At 47.0% G+C, this 15717-nt stretch overlaps 1 protein-coding gene across 13 annotated transcripts in view; it reads left to right on the top strand.

The window, feature by feature from the left end:
* CELF4 (CUGBP Elav-like family member 4) overlaps positions 1-15717 on the top strand; it is a 1205468-nt gene that overhangs the window by 1110059 nt on the left and 79692 nt on the right. For 7 of the 13 annotated variants that reach the window (XR_015868754.1, XM_088442425.1, XM_088442417.1 and 4 more), the window contains 2 exons: positions 636-716; positions 12353-12496. Coding sequence is in view for 12 of the 13 variants with exons in the window: in XM_088442425.1 (XP_088298551.1) it covers positions 636-716; positions 12353-12496 (225 nt within the window). In the remaining variant the exon portion in view is untranslated. The remainder of the gene's footprint in view (positions 1-635; positions 717-12352; positions 12497-15717) is intronic. The other 6 variants (XM_088442426.1, XM_088442421.1, XM_088442419.1 and 3 more) reach the window with 1 other exon arrangement.

The raw sequence follows: 15717 nt of genomic DNA, 5'->3' as shown, positions 1-15717 counted from the left end.
AATACCCAGATGAAAAGTGTGTGGCCCATGAATATAGCAATTTGCATCCATTATTTCTTAGTACGCCGGCTTTTAATATACGTTATTAGGTGTTTCACTATGTCAGTTCCTGCTGCAGACTCTACCATTAGTTTTCAGTGCACTCTTCTCAATATAAATGGCATCTAGGTGAAGCAGAGACCAGCAGACATCACACCGAGGGCACACTGTGCTGTGGATCAGGAGCTGTAATAAGTTAGAACATAAAAGGTCTCTATAGAAAACCAGACCATAAACATGCTACAATTAATGCTGCAGCTTGTTCCACGTTTGCTCCCAAAACAACTTGCAAATATGGAAGACACAGGCCCCGAATGTAGTAGCCTGCGCGTTGTGGGCAGCGGCGAGATTTTGGTTGATGTACTGTAGTCTCGAGATTTAAAGTGGCAATATTTTTTTGGGGGGTCAAAATAGAAATAAAAAAAAACAACCTACGTTCAATCTCAACACTTTAAATCTGGAGGCCTCATTGGCGAAGTCTCGCCGCCGCCGCCAGCAACTCGCAGGCTATTACATTTAGGCCAGGATCATTTCTCATTGGGAGTAAGTGTAATAGCCCTGCACTGACGCCTCTTCTCTACTTGTTTCCCCGATAGCTGCTTATCCTGCTGCTTATGGACAGATTGGACAAGCGTTCCCTCAGCCAGCTCCTATGATCCCACAGCAACAGAGAGAAGGTAAGACTGACAGCTGTAAAGTGCTAATTAAATAATCGTTAATAAATAAAATAAGAGGTATAAGTACAGCATTTCCTGACATATGCTACATGTATCTCTATAATCAGTGCCAAATATCAATACATACTTGCCTACCCTCCCGATTCAGCCGGGAGCCTCCCGAAAATCGGGTGCCGCTCCCGGCCCCCCGGAAAGGTAGGCAAGTCTCCCGGCCCCAGCGACCCACCTGCATAAACCCCGGCAGCGGGGGGGCTGAATCGCGTCATCGTAGTCCCGCCCCCTGCATCACAATGCCGATATTAATGGCATTGTGATGCAGGGGTGGGGCTACGATGACGCGATCGCGCTGTCACGCCCATGCCCCGCCCCCAATGGTGTGTCATCCTCATAGCCACGCCCCCTTTTCTCCCGCGGCACGCCCCCTTTTTGCCGAGAGACTTTCCCCTGTGATTGCCCGACAGCTCCCTCCCGGAAGGAGGGAGTTAAATGTCGGCAACCCTGTATCAATATATAGCCCATTGCAAAATAGTGACAACACAAGGCCTGCCCTAGTCTGCCTAAAGCTGTTCCCGACCAACCTAACCACGACCACATGTGCCTAAACCATGCCCAACCCACATAACCACTCTCACATTTGCCTAAACCATGCCTGACCCGCCAAACCACTCCCAATTTTGCATAGACATGTTCCTGAGCTATCTAACCACTCCTACATTTGCATAGACAAGTGCCTGACTCACCTAACCACTCCCACATTTGCCTAAACCATGCCCGACCCACCTAACCACTCCCACTTTTGCATAGACATGTTCCCGAACTATCTAACCACTCCCACATTTGCCTAGACCTGTGCTTGACCCACCTAAACACTCCCACATTTGGCTAAAACATGCCCGAACCACCTAAACTATACACAACCCATCTAACCACTCCTACATTTGCCTAAACCTGTTCCTGACCCACCTAACCACTCCCACATTTGCCTAAACCACGCCTGACCTATCTAACCAATCCCACCTTTGCATAGACCTGTGCCCAATCCACCTAACCAATAACGTGATTACCAGCATTGTGAAGCTGCCACAATGACACGATTCAGGGAGAGTAGACAAGTATATGTGTGGGGGAGGGGAATGGAGGCAGCAGAAAGTCACAGGCTGAGAGTTATATAGTGGGAGGAGCAGGGTCCTCAGCAGCACAGTGTATATCAGGAGATGAGTGATGTATTAGTGAGGACGGGGCTGCATGTGACAGGGGCAGTGACATGATGTGAGGAGGGGAATGCAAGCAGCATGAAGCCACAGACTGAGAGTTATATAGTGGGAGGAGCAGGGTCCCCAGCAGCACACTGTATATCAGGAGATGAGTGATGTGTCAGTGAGGACAGGGCTGCATGTGACAGGGGCAGTGACATGATGTGAGGAGGGGAATGGAGGCAGCATGAAGTCACAGGCTGAGAGTTATATAGTGGGAGGAGCAGGGTCCCCAGCAGCACAGAGTATATCAGGAGATGAGTGATGTGTCAGTGAGGACAGGGCTGCATATGTCAGGGGCAGTGACATGATGTGAGGAGGGGAATAGATGCATCAGGAAGCCATGAACTGAGAGTTAATCCCAATGCCAGCATCCCGACAGGGTTAGAATACGACACTTGTTGGTCAGTATCCTAATCCTCCCCCTCTCCCTAACCCTCCCTACCTGGTGCCTAACACTAACCTCCATCTCCCCAGACCCTAACCCTCCCCCTTAGTGCCTAACCCTAATCCCTAATCCTAACTTTCCCCCTAAACCCAATACTTATATTCTATCATTCTGTCAGGTGTCGGGATTCCGGCTCCGGCATGTGTATTAGGGCAGTGAGTAAAAGAGGAGGCTGTGTATTAGGACAGTGAGTAAATGAGGGGGCTGTATATTAGGACAGTGAGTAAATGAGGGGGCTGTGTATTAGGAGAGTGAGTAAAAGAGGGGGCTGCATATTAGGACAGTGAGTAAAAGAGGGGGCTGTGTATTAGGACAGTGAGTAAAAGAGGGGGCTGTGTATTAGGACAGTGAGTAAATGAGGGGGCTGTGTATTAGGGCAGTGAGTAAAAGAGGGGGCTGTGTATTAGGACAGTGAGTAAAGAGGGGGCTGTGTATTAGGGCAGTGAGTAAATGAGGGGGCTGTGTATTAGGGCAGTGAGTAAAAGAGGGGGCTGTGTATTAGGACAGTGAGTAAATGAGGGGGCTGTATATTAGGACAGTGAGTAAATGAGGGGGCTGTGTATTAGGACAGTGAGTAAAAGAGGGGGCTGTGTATTAGGACAGTGAGTAAAAGAGGGGGCTGTGTATTAGGACAGTGAGTAAATGAGGGGGCTGTATGTTAGGACAGTGAGTAAATGAGGGGGCTGTATATTAGGACAGTGAGTAAATGAGGGGGCTGTATATTAGGACAGTGAGTAAATGAGGGGCTGTGTATTGGGGACAGTGAGTAAATGAGGGGGCTGGTACTATTAGGTTTCTGGACCTGGACAATTTGCTGGTACCTAATTTGCTTCTAAAACGTGTCCCTGAAATGTTGGCTGCTCTGCGTTGTCTGAATAAACATAATTTTATCTATAGGGTCTTATAGGGCCCAATGCTGGATAAATGTTCCCTGGCACAGATGGAAATACCACCATGACAGCTAAATGTTAATACTTTGTGTTCAGCTTTGGTCAGCTGCCTATAAATTGTCTCTAACCTGCTAATGACTTGTACAGGACACACTTTGTTTTGTTCTACATGTAGCACTGGTGGCATCAATCTCCCAGCTGCTGGGATGAGGTGAAGTTTAATCAATAAGAGTAGAGAAGAGGTAATAGAACTCGGCTGACTACATGTTCAGACCGGCAGATGATAAGCCGGGAGATACCTGATTACTGCTGACCCGTAATTACAGTATATGCTGCAGAGAGTCCAGGGGGAATTCATATTTTCACAATTAGTAGGCGTGTCCCCCGAGGGCCGGATTTACATGTGGACACAAGTCCGTTTCGCGTGTAGTAATTAGGTATGTGACAAAGTATTTGTTACACTACGCAAGTACACCGGTATTTTGAGCTGCACTTATCTAGCGCGGCCCCTTCTGCTTCAAATGCCGGCTCAGGGATGTTTACATGCAAGAGCGTAAATGCACCTTAAATACGCCCCACCCTAAGCTGCATTTGTATTTATGGTTATAGTTTCACTTGAAATGCGTGTTTTGTAGATGCACTTTTTTGCGCCTACAGTGATCGACAGCACGGCAGACACTGGGGGAGGGGGCAGCTATGCAAGGGGGCCGGGAAGTCGCCCCGCCATTGGTGGCTGCTGGAAGATTATCTTCCAACAGCCACCCAGTGTGCGGTTCAATCAATTCAACCATGTCAGGTAACGCACAGCCCGGGACGGTTACAAACGACGCGACCACACCACACTTAGTTATTTTATGTTTGTAATAAATTATATTAAAAAATTCATTTATGTATCAATCAGATTTAGTTAGCAATAACTCTGCATGTGTGGAACATGTGGCTATATTTAGAGAAGAGAGTATCCTATACTGATAGACCCCCCTGTAGTTGGATAGGCGAGTTGGGCCGTCACATGTGAGTTGAGTACAGTGAGAGGGTGGAGACACCCTTAAAAATGCTTCCATACTTCCCCCTTCCTGCCATCATCCATCATGGCTCTGTCCTTGGCATCTTCTTCTCTTCCGTCTACACCTCTTCTCTCACTGAGCTCCTTCAGCCTCCAATATCAGCTCTACGCCGATGAGACCCAAATGTGCCTGTCCTCACGGCCTCTCCCCTCCTGTCCTCTCCTGTATCACTCCCTGCCTGTCAGCCATCTCCTCTTGGATATCCCACTACTTCCTGAAGCTCAACCTCTCTAAAACTGAAGTTATCATCTTTCCTCCCCCCATGGCTCCTATTTCTGCCCCCCTTCTCCAATGACAATGTCTCCCTTTCCTCTGTTTCCTAAGTCCGATGTCTAGATGTCATGCTTGTCTCTTCTCAGGATCAGGCTCTGTCTTTACCTTGGAAGCAACTAAAACCCTCATCCACGCTCTCATCATCTCGCGCCTTGATCGCTCTAATCCACCACACACACTGACGTACCTGCCTCCCAACTCACCCACCTTTAGTCATTGAGGAGGGTGTCCCAGTGGTTCTGAACCAAGTCCCGACATATTTACTTTGAAGTAGGGATTTCCCCAACTTTTTACCTGCTCGGGAGGGGGTGAAAACTTTTTAGTGACTTTATGCTATGGAGAATTCCCACCCGCGAAAACCATGGCTAACAGAATAGCGTTATAAGTATAAGTTCGCACAATAAGCCGTTTTTTGGGAATCGTGGCTAATTGATTTCCCCCATAGTGCCTTGATCAGCAATTGTACTCATGACCTCAGGCCTGTAATGCAGTAATGCTAATCACTACCACGCTGTCCAAAGCGAAGTATTGTATTATGTGTAACTGTAAAATAAATACTTATGTACAAAAAAAAAATGTTTTTTCATTTTAACTAGTCTTATCCCCGTTGCTCTGTCTGGTACCTTCAGCAAGGTACCAGTGATTATGGCTAGTAGACCTCTCCTTACTGGCCTTCATAAACATCTCAGGGCCAGTAAGGGCAGCCTCCCCATAATTGGACGAGAGACATAGGGGCATCCAATCAGTAACTGTTCATCTTTTCTAACCTTGGATGAGCTCCTCTAGGGCTGACATGTGATTGCTAGTAATAGTTTTACTAAAATGTTAATACACAGGTAGAGAGAATACCAAAAAAATATAATGCAGTAACTGAACTCAGAATGACATTATATACAAGAGGGACGGCGATTTCAGACCTGTTTACAAATTAACATACAGTTAATTATTGGCAATTAATGCTACATGTTAGACTTTCACAGGGCTATTCAGGAACTGTGGGTGGAGCTACAGGAGGTGGAGCTATAGAAAAACAATTATACTATTATGTATTTAGAAAAGAAGGCACCCAAAAGAGCCTTTAAAATAAAACTTATCTTATGGAAAATAAATTTTGGCCCAGGACAGTTAGGGGCCTATTCATCATCGGAAGCCGCTTGGCCCCCGATAATTAAGTATTGATCTCGCTGCGAGGGATACTCGCAGCTGGGGACACTTGACACCGGAGCAATTCATCATTGCTTCGGTGAGGGTACAGCTGCTCCAAAAAGCAGCTGTCCCCTTGGTTAGTATAGCAGCTACAGAAGTATCTGCATTACTTACCTCCTCCCCATCGGCCCGGCTACACATGCGTGACACGAGGTCACACATATGCGCACAGCCGCCAAGGAAGTAGTGAGGAGGCGGCGGAGGGATCTGCTCAGATCCCTCTTCGCATCCCCGGAACTCCTTCCCATAGGAAGGAGCAGGGATCCGAGAACAAGCGCCGTCTGAAGTTGGCGATTGTTCTCTATAGCAACCTTCAGTTTTCGGAGTTTGCTGAATATCAGTTGGTCCATTTGGGACCCCGATGATGAATAGCCGGTAAGTAAAATATGAGGAAACTAGCGTTTCCACATGGTTACCGGGCTATTTATCGATGATGAATAGGCCCCTAAATGAGAGGTTCAGGAACTGAGGACCTGATTCAGAGCCGGACGCTATTTGCGCTCGCTCGTTCAGAAAAAGGGGCCTGCTATTTCAATTGAGCGCTCGCTCTTTGCGGTCTGTTGACGCCTCTATGTCCGAGCGAGCGAACAAAACATGCGCTCGCTATTTTGTAAAGACGCCCCCTGGCCGCTCGCATCATACGTCATCTCCACTATTTATTAGATTAATCGAGTACATCAAAAGGCGTCTGAACTGCTCGCAGTGCTTGTGGTTGGATTTTCCTACCGCAATCATGCGAACAGTTCAGGCTAAGAAACAACCAAGTGACGTGGTCGATGACGCTGCTTTGTTAATTATGCACACCCTTAAAACGCCCGTTTTGACCATTTGGCACGCCTGCGTTCGGATCTCCACTCCCCGTTTTCAAGCACCTTCCCCTGTTACCACCCACAAACGCCTCATCCTGTCACTCAAATTAGCAGGCACTCGCTATTTTGCGAGCGCTCGATTTCCGACCGCACTGACTGCTTGGCGCATGCGCATTACGACCCATATGCATGCGCAGATGTGCGAACATCGCTCGGAGCGAACGAGCGGCCGCTTACGAGCGGCTCTGAATCAGGCCATGAGTTCCTGCTGAGAAATAGCCCTGGACTTATAAATAAAAAGGCATCATTCGTTAGGATGTTACCACCTAAATGTCACTGCTATTTCTCTGTAACCAGGACCGTACGGTGCCATTAACGATGCAATCTTTATATTATCACTTACTTACTAAACACAAATCTATTCCTTCTCTTCATATATTCACCAAACTCTAAAACATATAAATTTAGCTGAAAAAGAGAAGGCAGCAAACAGTGCAGGAAAGGAGCAGGGTCCCCCAATAACATGGGATAGTGATATGAGGCATCTATCACATTGATGCAGGAAGACTAATAAGGGTATTCAATATGGAGCGAAAAGCCAGTTTTTGCGATAATTTCGCACTGATGACGTCATCTTCGCTGGTTTTGGTTTTACACCATATTCAATTTCGAGGACTTTTCGCAGGTTCAAAAAGTCTGAAAAAAAACAGGGATAACTTTTCACCACTGAATAGGTGGCGAAAAAAAGTGCAGAATTGGGGTTTAGGGGTGCAGGCTTAAAAAAAATAGCCTGCATCCCTGGGAATGTCATTTTAAAATAAACTGTGTCAAAAAAAAGTTTTTTAAAAATATAGGGACACCCCAAAAAAATTCTTGAAAATTTGGGGTGAAAATAAAAAAAATGGGAAAAAAGTGTTTAAAAATAGGGAAATAGGTTCAGAGCTATTCTGCAAGTATGCGGCACGTGTTTTCTAGAATAGGCTATTAGCGGCAGGTGTATAGTTGCAGAATTTTTAAATAAAGACTTTAGGGACTTAAAAATATGCTAGTACCCATTTTCATGTACCCCAAATTTGATGGGACCACTTAAAAAAACGAAAAAAAAAACCTAAGTGCTCTTCTGCATCACTTGTCGGGAAAAAAACACCTGCTGCCGCTATTTAAATCCCCGACTTTCATTTGCAGGCTAAAACGGGGGTACCCATAGTGATCCCCCATGTTTTTACAGTTTTAGGGGGGATCCTACAATTTATTCCAGGTCAATTTCATTTTTTTTCGCCGATCCTACTTCGCCGGGTCCTGTTTCGTAGCTTTCAAATTGAATACGGGGATAATATGGGCGCGCGCCCGATACTTTATCCCAGGAAAATCTCTGATGTGGAGCGAAAAGTCCAGTACGGACTTTTTGCTCCCATATTGAATACCTCTGTAAGAGGTAAAATGCAGTGATATATAAAATATGGTTCAGTCAAAGAACTTGTTACAGACTAGCATATTGCTGATATTTCAGGCAGGTCCTCATGGGAGGGGCAGAGGGCGTGGCATCATCCTGGACCAGCCCCTCACTGCTCAATGATTTGATTTTGAGTCACTGAGTAGCATGCAGAGGGGAAAGATAACACAATTTGCCCTGAAAAGCATCATCTAGCGCCCAGACAGCCAGTTTTCTCTAGACATGGGCTGGATCCAGGAGTCTGTCTTGATGTCCCAGAAGAGCTGCTTGAAATATGTGAATCTCCTGGACATTCCAGGTCATTAGGTGATAGAGAGGAGCGGTGAGCACAAGATATTGTGTCGTCCAAATCCCCAAGCAACCACATGTAAATATGGCGTGATCACGTACATTAGTGCTGTGGGAGTTACATTGTATCCATACCAGACAACATTGGTAGATTGCAAAATCGTCAGGGGGGAGTGGCTGGGCCAATCTGCGGACATTGCCACACCCTTGTGTTTTCACAAAAATGCACCTCTGATGGCAGCTGTTTGCAGTTCCCCTGCTGATTATACATAGGAGGGAGAGATGGTGAGTTGTTGCTATAGACAACCTCTCCACCTGTCTTTCGGAAGTTTGATACATCTCTCTTTAAGACAGCAGAAAAACAACTGTATGCAGTGTTTGAGCTGCTCCCCTCGGCCTTAGACTGTTTCCTCTTCAGTCTACTCATCGTCCTGGACCTGTGGGCTGGTCAAAGAATAAAAGTGCGACCAACTGACTGAGCTAGAATAGTAAGGGCTAAAGTAATATGATTAATTAATTAGCGTTCGCCCCCACACCCTCGACTTTATATAAGGATCCTGCGTCACCTCTGAACTTGGGATTTTGTGTGAAATGCAGAGACCAGCTACAGCCTCCCGACAGCGCTCTTAGCAAATTACAGGGGACAATTGTGCTTAGCAAATATTCATCTCGGCTTCATTTTCTATTAATACCGGGAAGTGCTCGGAGACCCTAAATGTAATCAGGCTGAGACAGAGGAATTTTAATGTACTTTAAATGGGCATCTGTCAGTACACTGATCCGTCTCCTCTCATGCTGCCAGCAAGGTAAACGGATTATGTACAGAAGAGACGGGGAGCAGACATCGCCTGTGTCTCCCAGTGTTCACCCTGAGAGAGCCTAGCCGAATACGGGCCCTTCCTCACCGTCTGACTACCTGACAGGGGAATTATCGCTGTACAATGTTGATACAGGACCCGATTCAGGGTTGGCGCTAATTCAGACGCATTTGCGAATTTTGCCGTTTTGCAACTGCTAAAATATGCTGCTGCATCAGCCGGCAGAGATTGTACTGAGACGCCCACCGGAGCCCTCGCAGCTGCCCGCAACCGTGTACACAAATGCAGCATTGGACGCAGATCCTAAAAACATCGACTCCTCCAGTAAGTCTGTGGTCACTCAGAATGGCCGCGGTAACTGTGACGCTGGAGCTTTGTTCTCTGCGTGCGCGATCGCAGACGCTGGCTAGTACGCGCCCAGGAAACGGCCCCGACACGCCCGCGTTTTGGCCAGAACTCCCAGTAATCACCCACAAAACGGTCTCTTCCTTACAGTCAATTGCGGGTGAATCCTCACAGCGAGCTCCATGGCAGTTCATTCTCCGCACGTGCACAATGCGGCTGTGAGGCGTGCGCAGACCACTGATAATTTGCCATAGCGTTCAGCTCGGAATCAGGCCCTCAGTTCACTTTTTTTTTCTTCTCCTCCTTTTGTACTTTTATTATCTGTCATTAAACAGAGGGCCTCATTCAGTGATGGACGCAATTGTACAGCTGCTGAGACTTTGTACGCAGCGGCTGTGCACTAATATGCTAATGCCGCAGCTTCTGTGACGCAGCATCGGATCACTCTGTGTGACCATCAGGATGGTCGGTGTTTTCATGCAGCTACAAGGACGCAGTCGCTGGCTTCAGCACACCCAGAAAACAGGGCAGACATGGCTACGTTTTCTGGGACATGGCATGGCGCCGCCTCTGCAATGCTTCCTAATGGCCGCAGCTTGTCAATCAAGCAGCAGCGTTCGGGCACTGAGGGCCTGATTCAGACCCGTTCGCTAGGATGCGTTCCCACGCAGCCGTCAGCACTCAAAGTATGCAAATCCCGCCATCGCTAGCAAGACATTAGCACGCCCACTATGTTTTGCCGTGCAATCGCGGTATGTATTTAGACGCCCACCAGCCTGACACAAGACACCCACTTTCCCTTAGTAACATACATCATCTCCAGGAAGTGTATTAAACAATCGGTAACATCGGCCAACATCGGAGCCACACGCATCACTTGTGGCTGACCGTACCCTACCGCAAGCGCTGCGAGTGCTGCTGTGTGTAATTCAGCCATGTGACGTGTACGCTGATGATGCGTCTTAACTATGCACGCCCCTGAAATGGCATTCCAACGCAAAGACACGCCTGCGTTGGCACCACCACACCCCCGTTACCATCGACCACCCCTGTCACCACCTACAAACGGCTCATCCTGTTACTCATATTTGCGGAGCATCTGTGTACAGGGTGCGAATGCTTCCCAATCGCATGGACTAGATTGCGTACGCGCACTGCGTCTTGTATGCATGCAGGGATTTCAAACATCGGCAGGCTACGTGCCAACGCAGCCTTGTGTCCGGCTCTGAATCAGGCCCTGAGAGCGAGCTGGCAGAAGGAGATCTGCACATGCCCAGTACAGATCCTGTGCATGCTCAGATATTTGGACATCAGGTTTGTGCAGAGCCACAACAGGACTTCAATGCGCCCTGATGTAAGTGCAGCTCTGACTGGAGAGTCCTGAGGATGCTCCAATAAGCGGTACAGACTGGAGGATGCCTGTCAGGAGCAGCTAAAGGATGCTCCAGCGGCACTGCGGCTGTGATTCTGGCTGCAGGGTGCCATGCAGTGTTGGCGGTGCCACCCACAGAGCTCTGTGCTTTGGGAGTTGGCACAGGCTGCACACCCCTAGTACGGCCTTATGTTTGCGTACAACTATGAATCAGTCCCAGAGTTATTTATTGGATACATCCCTGAACTGGAAAATATTGGTCTGATCGTATAAAGACTTGGCTGTAACACAATGAATTGTGCCATGAAGACAAAGCAATGCAATCAGTATAAGTCGCAGGATGGCTTGTAGATCTGTAGCATCAAAGTAATCTGAGGGTGTACTGACCTTTTAGGGCTTGTTCACAACTGTTATAAGAACAACTCGTCTACCAGAGAGCCCTCTCCCCCTCCGGCGATCCCTACCAGTGCCCACAGTGCATCAGCCTAGTGCTCATAAGCTGTGTCTCACCTCCCGGCTGGCTCCACTGGGCATGCGCAAGGTCTCTCACACATCGCCAGATGTCACGTGTAGCCCGGAGCCGGCCGCCTCCGCAGCCGCAGCCAGGGACAGTGCTGTCCCTGCTATGGTTATAGGGGAACGACAGCTGCTGCAGCCAGGGACTATGGTGATAGGGGAACGACAGCTGCTGCAGTCAAAATCGAAAGTTGCAGCTGTCGTAACGGTCAGTGCCACTGACCGTTAATACATTGGGTGGCACATTGGCACTGCTATCTTGTAGACAGGGGCATAGCACCCCTGTCATTTATCACCCAACCCCACTTTAATAAATGGGAGAGAAGCGGTATCAGCGCTCATAATGTGCGCTGATACCACTAAACCCCCATATCACCCGTTCATACATCTCCCCCACAATTATAGGGGTATATGTACTAAGCCTTGGACTTGGAGAAAGACATAATGCAGAGATAAAGTACCAACCAATCAGCTCCTAACTGACAAGTCTGTAAAGTGACAGGAGCAGATTGGTTGGTACTTTATCTCGCTCCAAGGTTCGATACACACAGACAGACACCCCAAGGTGGAGACCTATCAGCATTTCTAAAGAGCAAAGATGACGGTGTTGCCAATAGCAACCCACCAGGTTGAAATGTTACATATGCCGGTATGCACTATGTTACAATAGACAAAGGTAAGACGATCAGAACCAATGTCCAGCCTCTCCAGGATCTAATGACACTGCTGAGGCACGAGGCATGAGGCACTAAGGGAATGTAAAGGTTTGATGGTAGCAGAGAGCATATATGACAGATAACCCTTTTGTGTTTGGTCTGTGTCGCATGTGATACTTTGTTTCCTCTGTTTCCCTTTTCCTGCTGAGACTGTAACATTTTCCGTCTCTCTCCATCCCCAGGACCAGAGGGCTGCAACCTGTTTATCTACCATCTGCCCCAGGAATTTGGGGACGCCGAGCTGATGCAGATGTTCCTGCCTTTCGGTAATGTCATCTCCTCGAAAGTGTTTGTGGATCGGGCGACAAACCAAAGTAAATGCTTTGGTGGGTAAAGATAAGAAAATAATTAGCTTCATCCAGGAATGATAGAAGAGTCTCTCCCTATACACTCACCTGTCAGACTGCTTCAATTAATTTCAGTATTTTTCTTTTTCCTTCAGCCTAATGCTCTGTTCTAACGAGAAGATAATCAAATCAGATGTTTTAATGAGTCAGAAAATAATCACTTTAATGTTTTAGCATGAACGGGCGAGACGCCCTTTGATAGGTGTCCCTCCTGCCCGCAAGTACGATTGCAGTCACCTGTCCAGGTCGCCTTATTCATATAGTTTCGATGTGTTTTCCTCTCACTATCGTTACTGTCCACATATATCTTACTTCTCTGCGCATTAAACAGCCCTTCTCATCGCGCCATGCTGTGGCGTGACTCGGTAGCATTGAGGGTCTTTTGGTGTGACTTTTTGCCTTCAATTGAGGGCGATCCAATCATTTTTTAAGCCGTGATAATTAACGAGCGCCCAGTTTTGCTATTCAATTGTTCTGGGCGCTCATTAATTATCGCCCTCTTCGCCCCCTATGAGACCAGGTTTAGCCACGTAAAATGGCTAAACCTGTCTACAATTCTGGTTAGGGCACGCTAACTGCGGTTAGCGTGCCATAAGCAGGGGGTTTCTCACACATTTCTGCTCGTACCCTCCTGAGTGCGTGAAGAAATTTCGGCAAAACATTTGAATCGCCCCAACTGAGTCTTTGTCACAAAGCGATGATGAGATGGCAGCTTCTATTGATTAAAATGATATGTGGCTATATTCTGTGTGCGGCTGTGGGTGTATCTGCGCTACGTTACAGTTTCTGTGACGTTCTAACATAGCGTTTCGCGTGTAGATACAGCCGCACACAGAACATAGGCATGCCACATACCATTTTAGTTAGCAGAAACTGCTTGTGTACCCTATTCACATCGCTTTGTGAATAAGACTCATTTAGAAGGTAAAAAGTCGCACAAAAAGACGGTCGGGCGCCACCGAGGCGCACATCGCTCATGCGTTATGTTTAACGCAACTTGTAGCGCACAGAGTTAATATGTATGTGTGGACACATCTGTAAATGTACTGTGCTTGTTGTGAAGGCCATTTCCTACAGTCCAGACTGCCAGCGGGCCTTAGGTACCTGTGTGTGCCGTAATAAGCTCTAATAACCATTGTTTTGTTGCATGTTATGTCCAAAATCTATTTAGGGGTTTCAAGCTGTTGCATTATTCTGTGGGGTAAACACAGTAGAATAGTTCTGGTACCTTTTCTCAGTTAGGACCAGATGTACTAAGATCTGAAAAGTGATAAACCACCAACCAATCCGCTCCCAACTGTCATTTTTCAATCACAGCCTGTAACATGACAGTTAGGAGCTGAGTGGCTGGCAGTTTATCAGTCTCCAGTTTATCACTTTTCAGAGCTTAGGGCCTGATTCAGAGCCGGACGCTATTTGCGCTCGCTCGTTCAGAAAAAGGGGCCAGATATTTAAATAGAGCGCTCGCTCTTTGCGGTCTGTTGACGCCTCTATGTCTGTACGAGCGAACGAAACATGCGCTCGCTATTTTTAAAAAAACGCCCCCTGGCCGCTCGCATCATATATCATCTCCGCTATTTATTAGATTAATCGAGTACATCGAAAGGCGTATGAACTGCTCGCAGTGCTTGTGGTAGCATTTTCCTACCGCAATCATGCGAGCAGTTCAGGCTAAAAGACAACCAAGTGACGTGGTCGATGACGCTGCTTTGTTAATTATGCACACCCTTAAAACGCCCATTTTGACCGTTTGGCACGCCTGCGTTCAGATCTCCACTCCCCGTTTTCAAGCACCTTCCCCTGTTACCACCCTCAAACGCCTCATTCTGTCACTCAAATTAGCAGGCACTCGCTGTTCTGTGAGCACTCGATTTCCGACCGCAATGACTGGTATTACAACCCATACGCATGCGCAGTTGTGTGAACATCGCTAGGAGCGAACGAGCGGCTCTGATTCAGGCCCTTAGTACATCTCACCCTAATTATGTTTATTTATATTCACTAGCAGTTTGGATTGCAGGAAAAATTTTTGTGTCTGTAGCCGATACACTGGGGAAGCATTTTGGGTTGAATTACTGTATAATTTCTAGTTGTACCATATTGTATTTTTATTTAATTTATTTTGAAATGTTGGGGCTTACAGTAGAACACCAGTATGCTTGTAGCCAGTCAATTCCCTGGAGGCCAATGACATCACCAAATTCTTCATACAGATGTGTCCTCAGACACCTCCTTTTTTCCATTTTGTGGTGCGAGACACCTAGCGGGACAGGTAGCGATCCCCGGACTTATTCCTGAAATTAGTGTCTGCTTTGCACTATAACTGCATCTAAAGTTGCTTATAGTGACCTATGCACTTATAATTAGCATTTTTGTCGCAAAAGGAATTACTGTAAACTCTAAAGATTAATCACAACGTTAGGTGATGCCTGGTCAGTCCTATCGTCTTCAGTCTTTTTGCCCTGGTTAGCGCCCAAGCTGCCCACGCCAGTGCCAGCGCATCCAGGGCACCGAGCTTTACACTTATGCTGCATGCAAATGAGACACTGAGACGCATATCTGGTACAAAAGTGTGCGGCGTAATGTATGGCGCAGCTTAGTTGCAAAGTCTGTAGCGCGCAAAATGGGTCTATTTAGTGGGATTTGAGGAAATGTTTATGTGGACACATCTGTATTGGTTCAGCCAACAAAATATCTGCCTCCACTGTAGGGGGCGCACTATAGTGGTTTCCAGCTTCTAATAACAGGAATACTTTTGGGAGATAACGGTAACGTCAGAGCCCTATTTATGCTATGCTGAAAATTTTGGAACTCTGAATTAAGACTTGTGTGAATGTATTGGAATCAGGTGTCATTTAGTGACGTGTAATTAGTGCTGTTACTTGCAGCATCTGACACTTACTGTATAATGTCCTTCAGTTCGTTTAAAGTGAGATTATGGCCAACCTAAACCTCCAGGGAGTGATGAAGGAGTGACAGCATGGGTCTGTGGATATGTGTTTATTATTTTGTGGTATACATAGTTAGTAGATAGCGGCCACCAGTGGAAAGCGTTGTATAGGGATGGACATCAGAAGCCTATGGTTAGCAAACGTTGATGTTTCCGACTCGATGGAAGTAAGAGGCTGCGTTGAGAGGTATTGCTAAAGCTATGACTACTTCTGCCCATGCGCATATCACATATCACATTACTCAGCACA

Source organism: Taudactylus pleione, unplaced genomic scaffold (assembly GCF_031769625.1).
Source record: "Taudactylus pleione unplaced genomic scaffold, aTauple2 ptg000311l, whole genome shotgun sequence".
In the NCBI taxonomy this organism is placed as follows: domain Eukaryota; kingdom Metazoa; phylum Chordata; class Amphibia; order Anura; family Myobatrachidae; genus Taudactylus; species Taudactylus pleione.
This window is presented reverse-complemented; position numbering and strand designations above follow the sequence as displayed.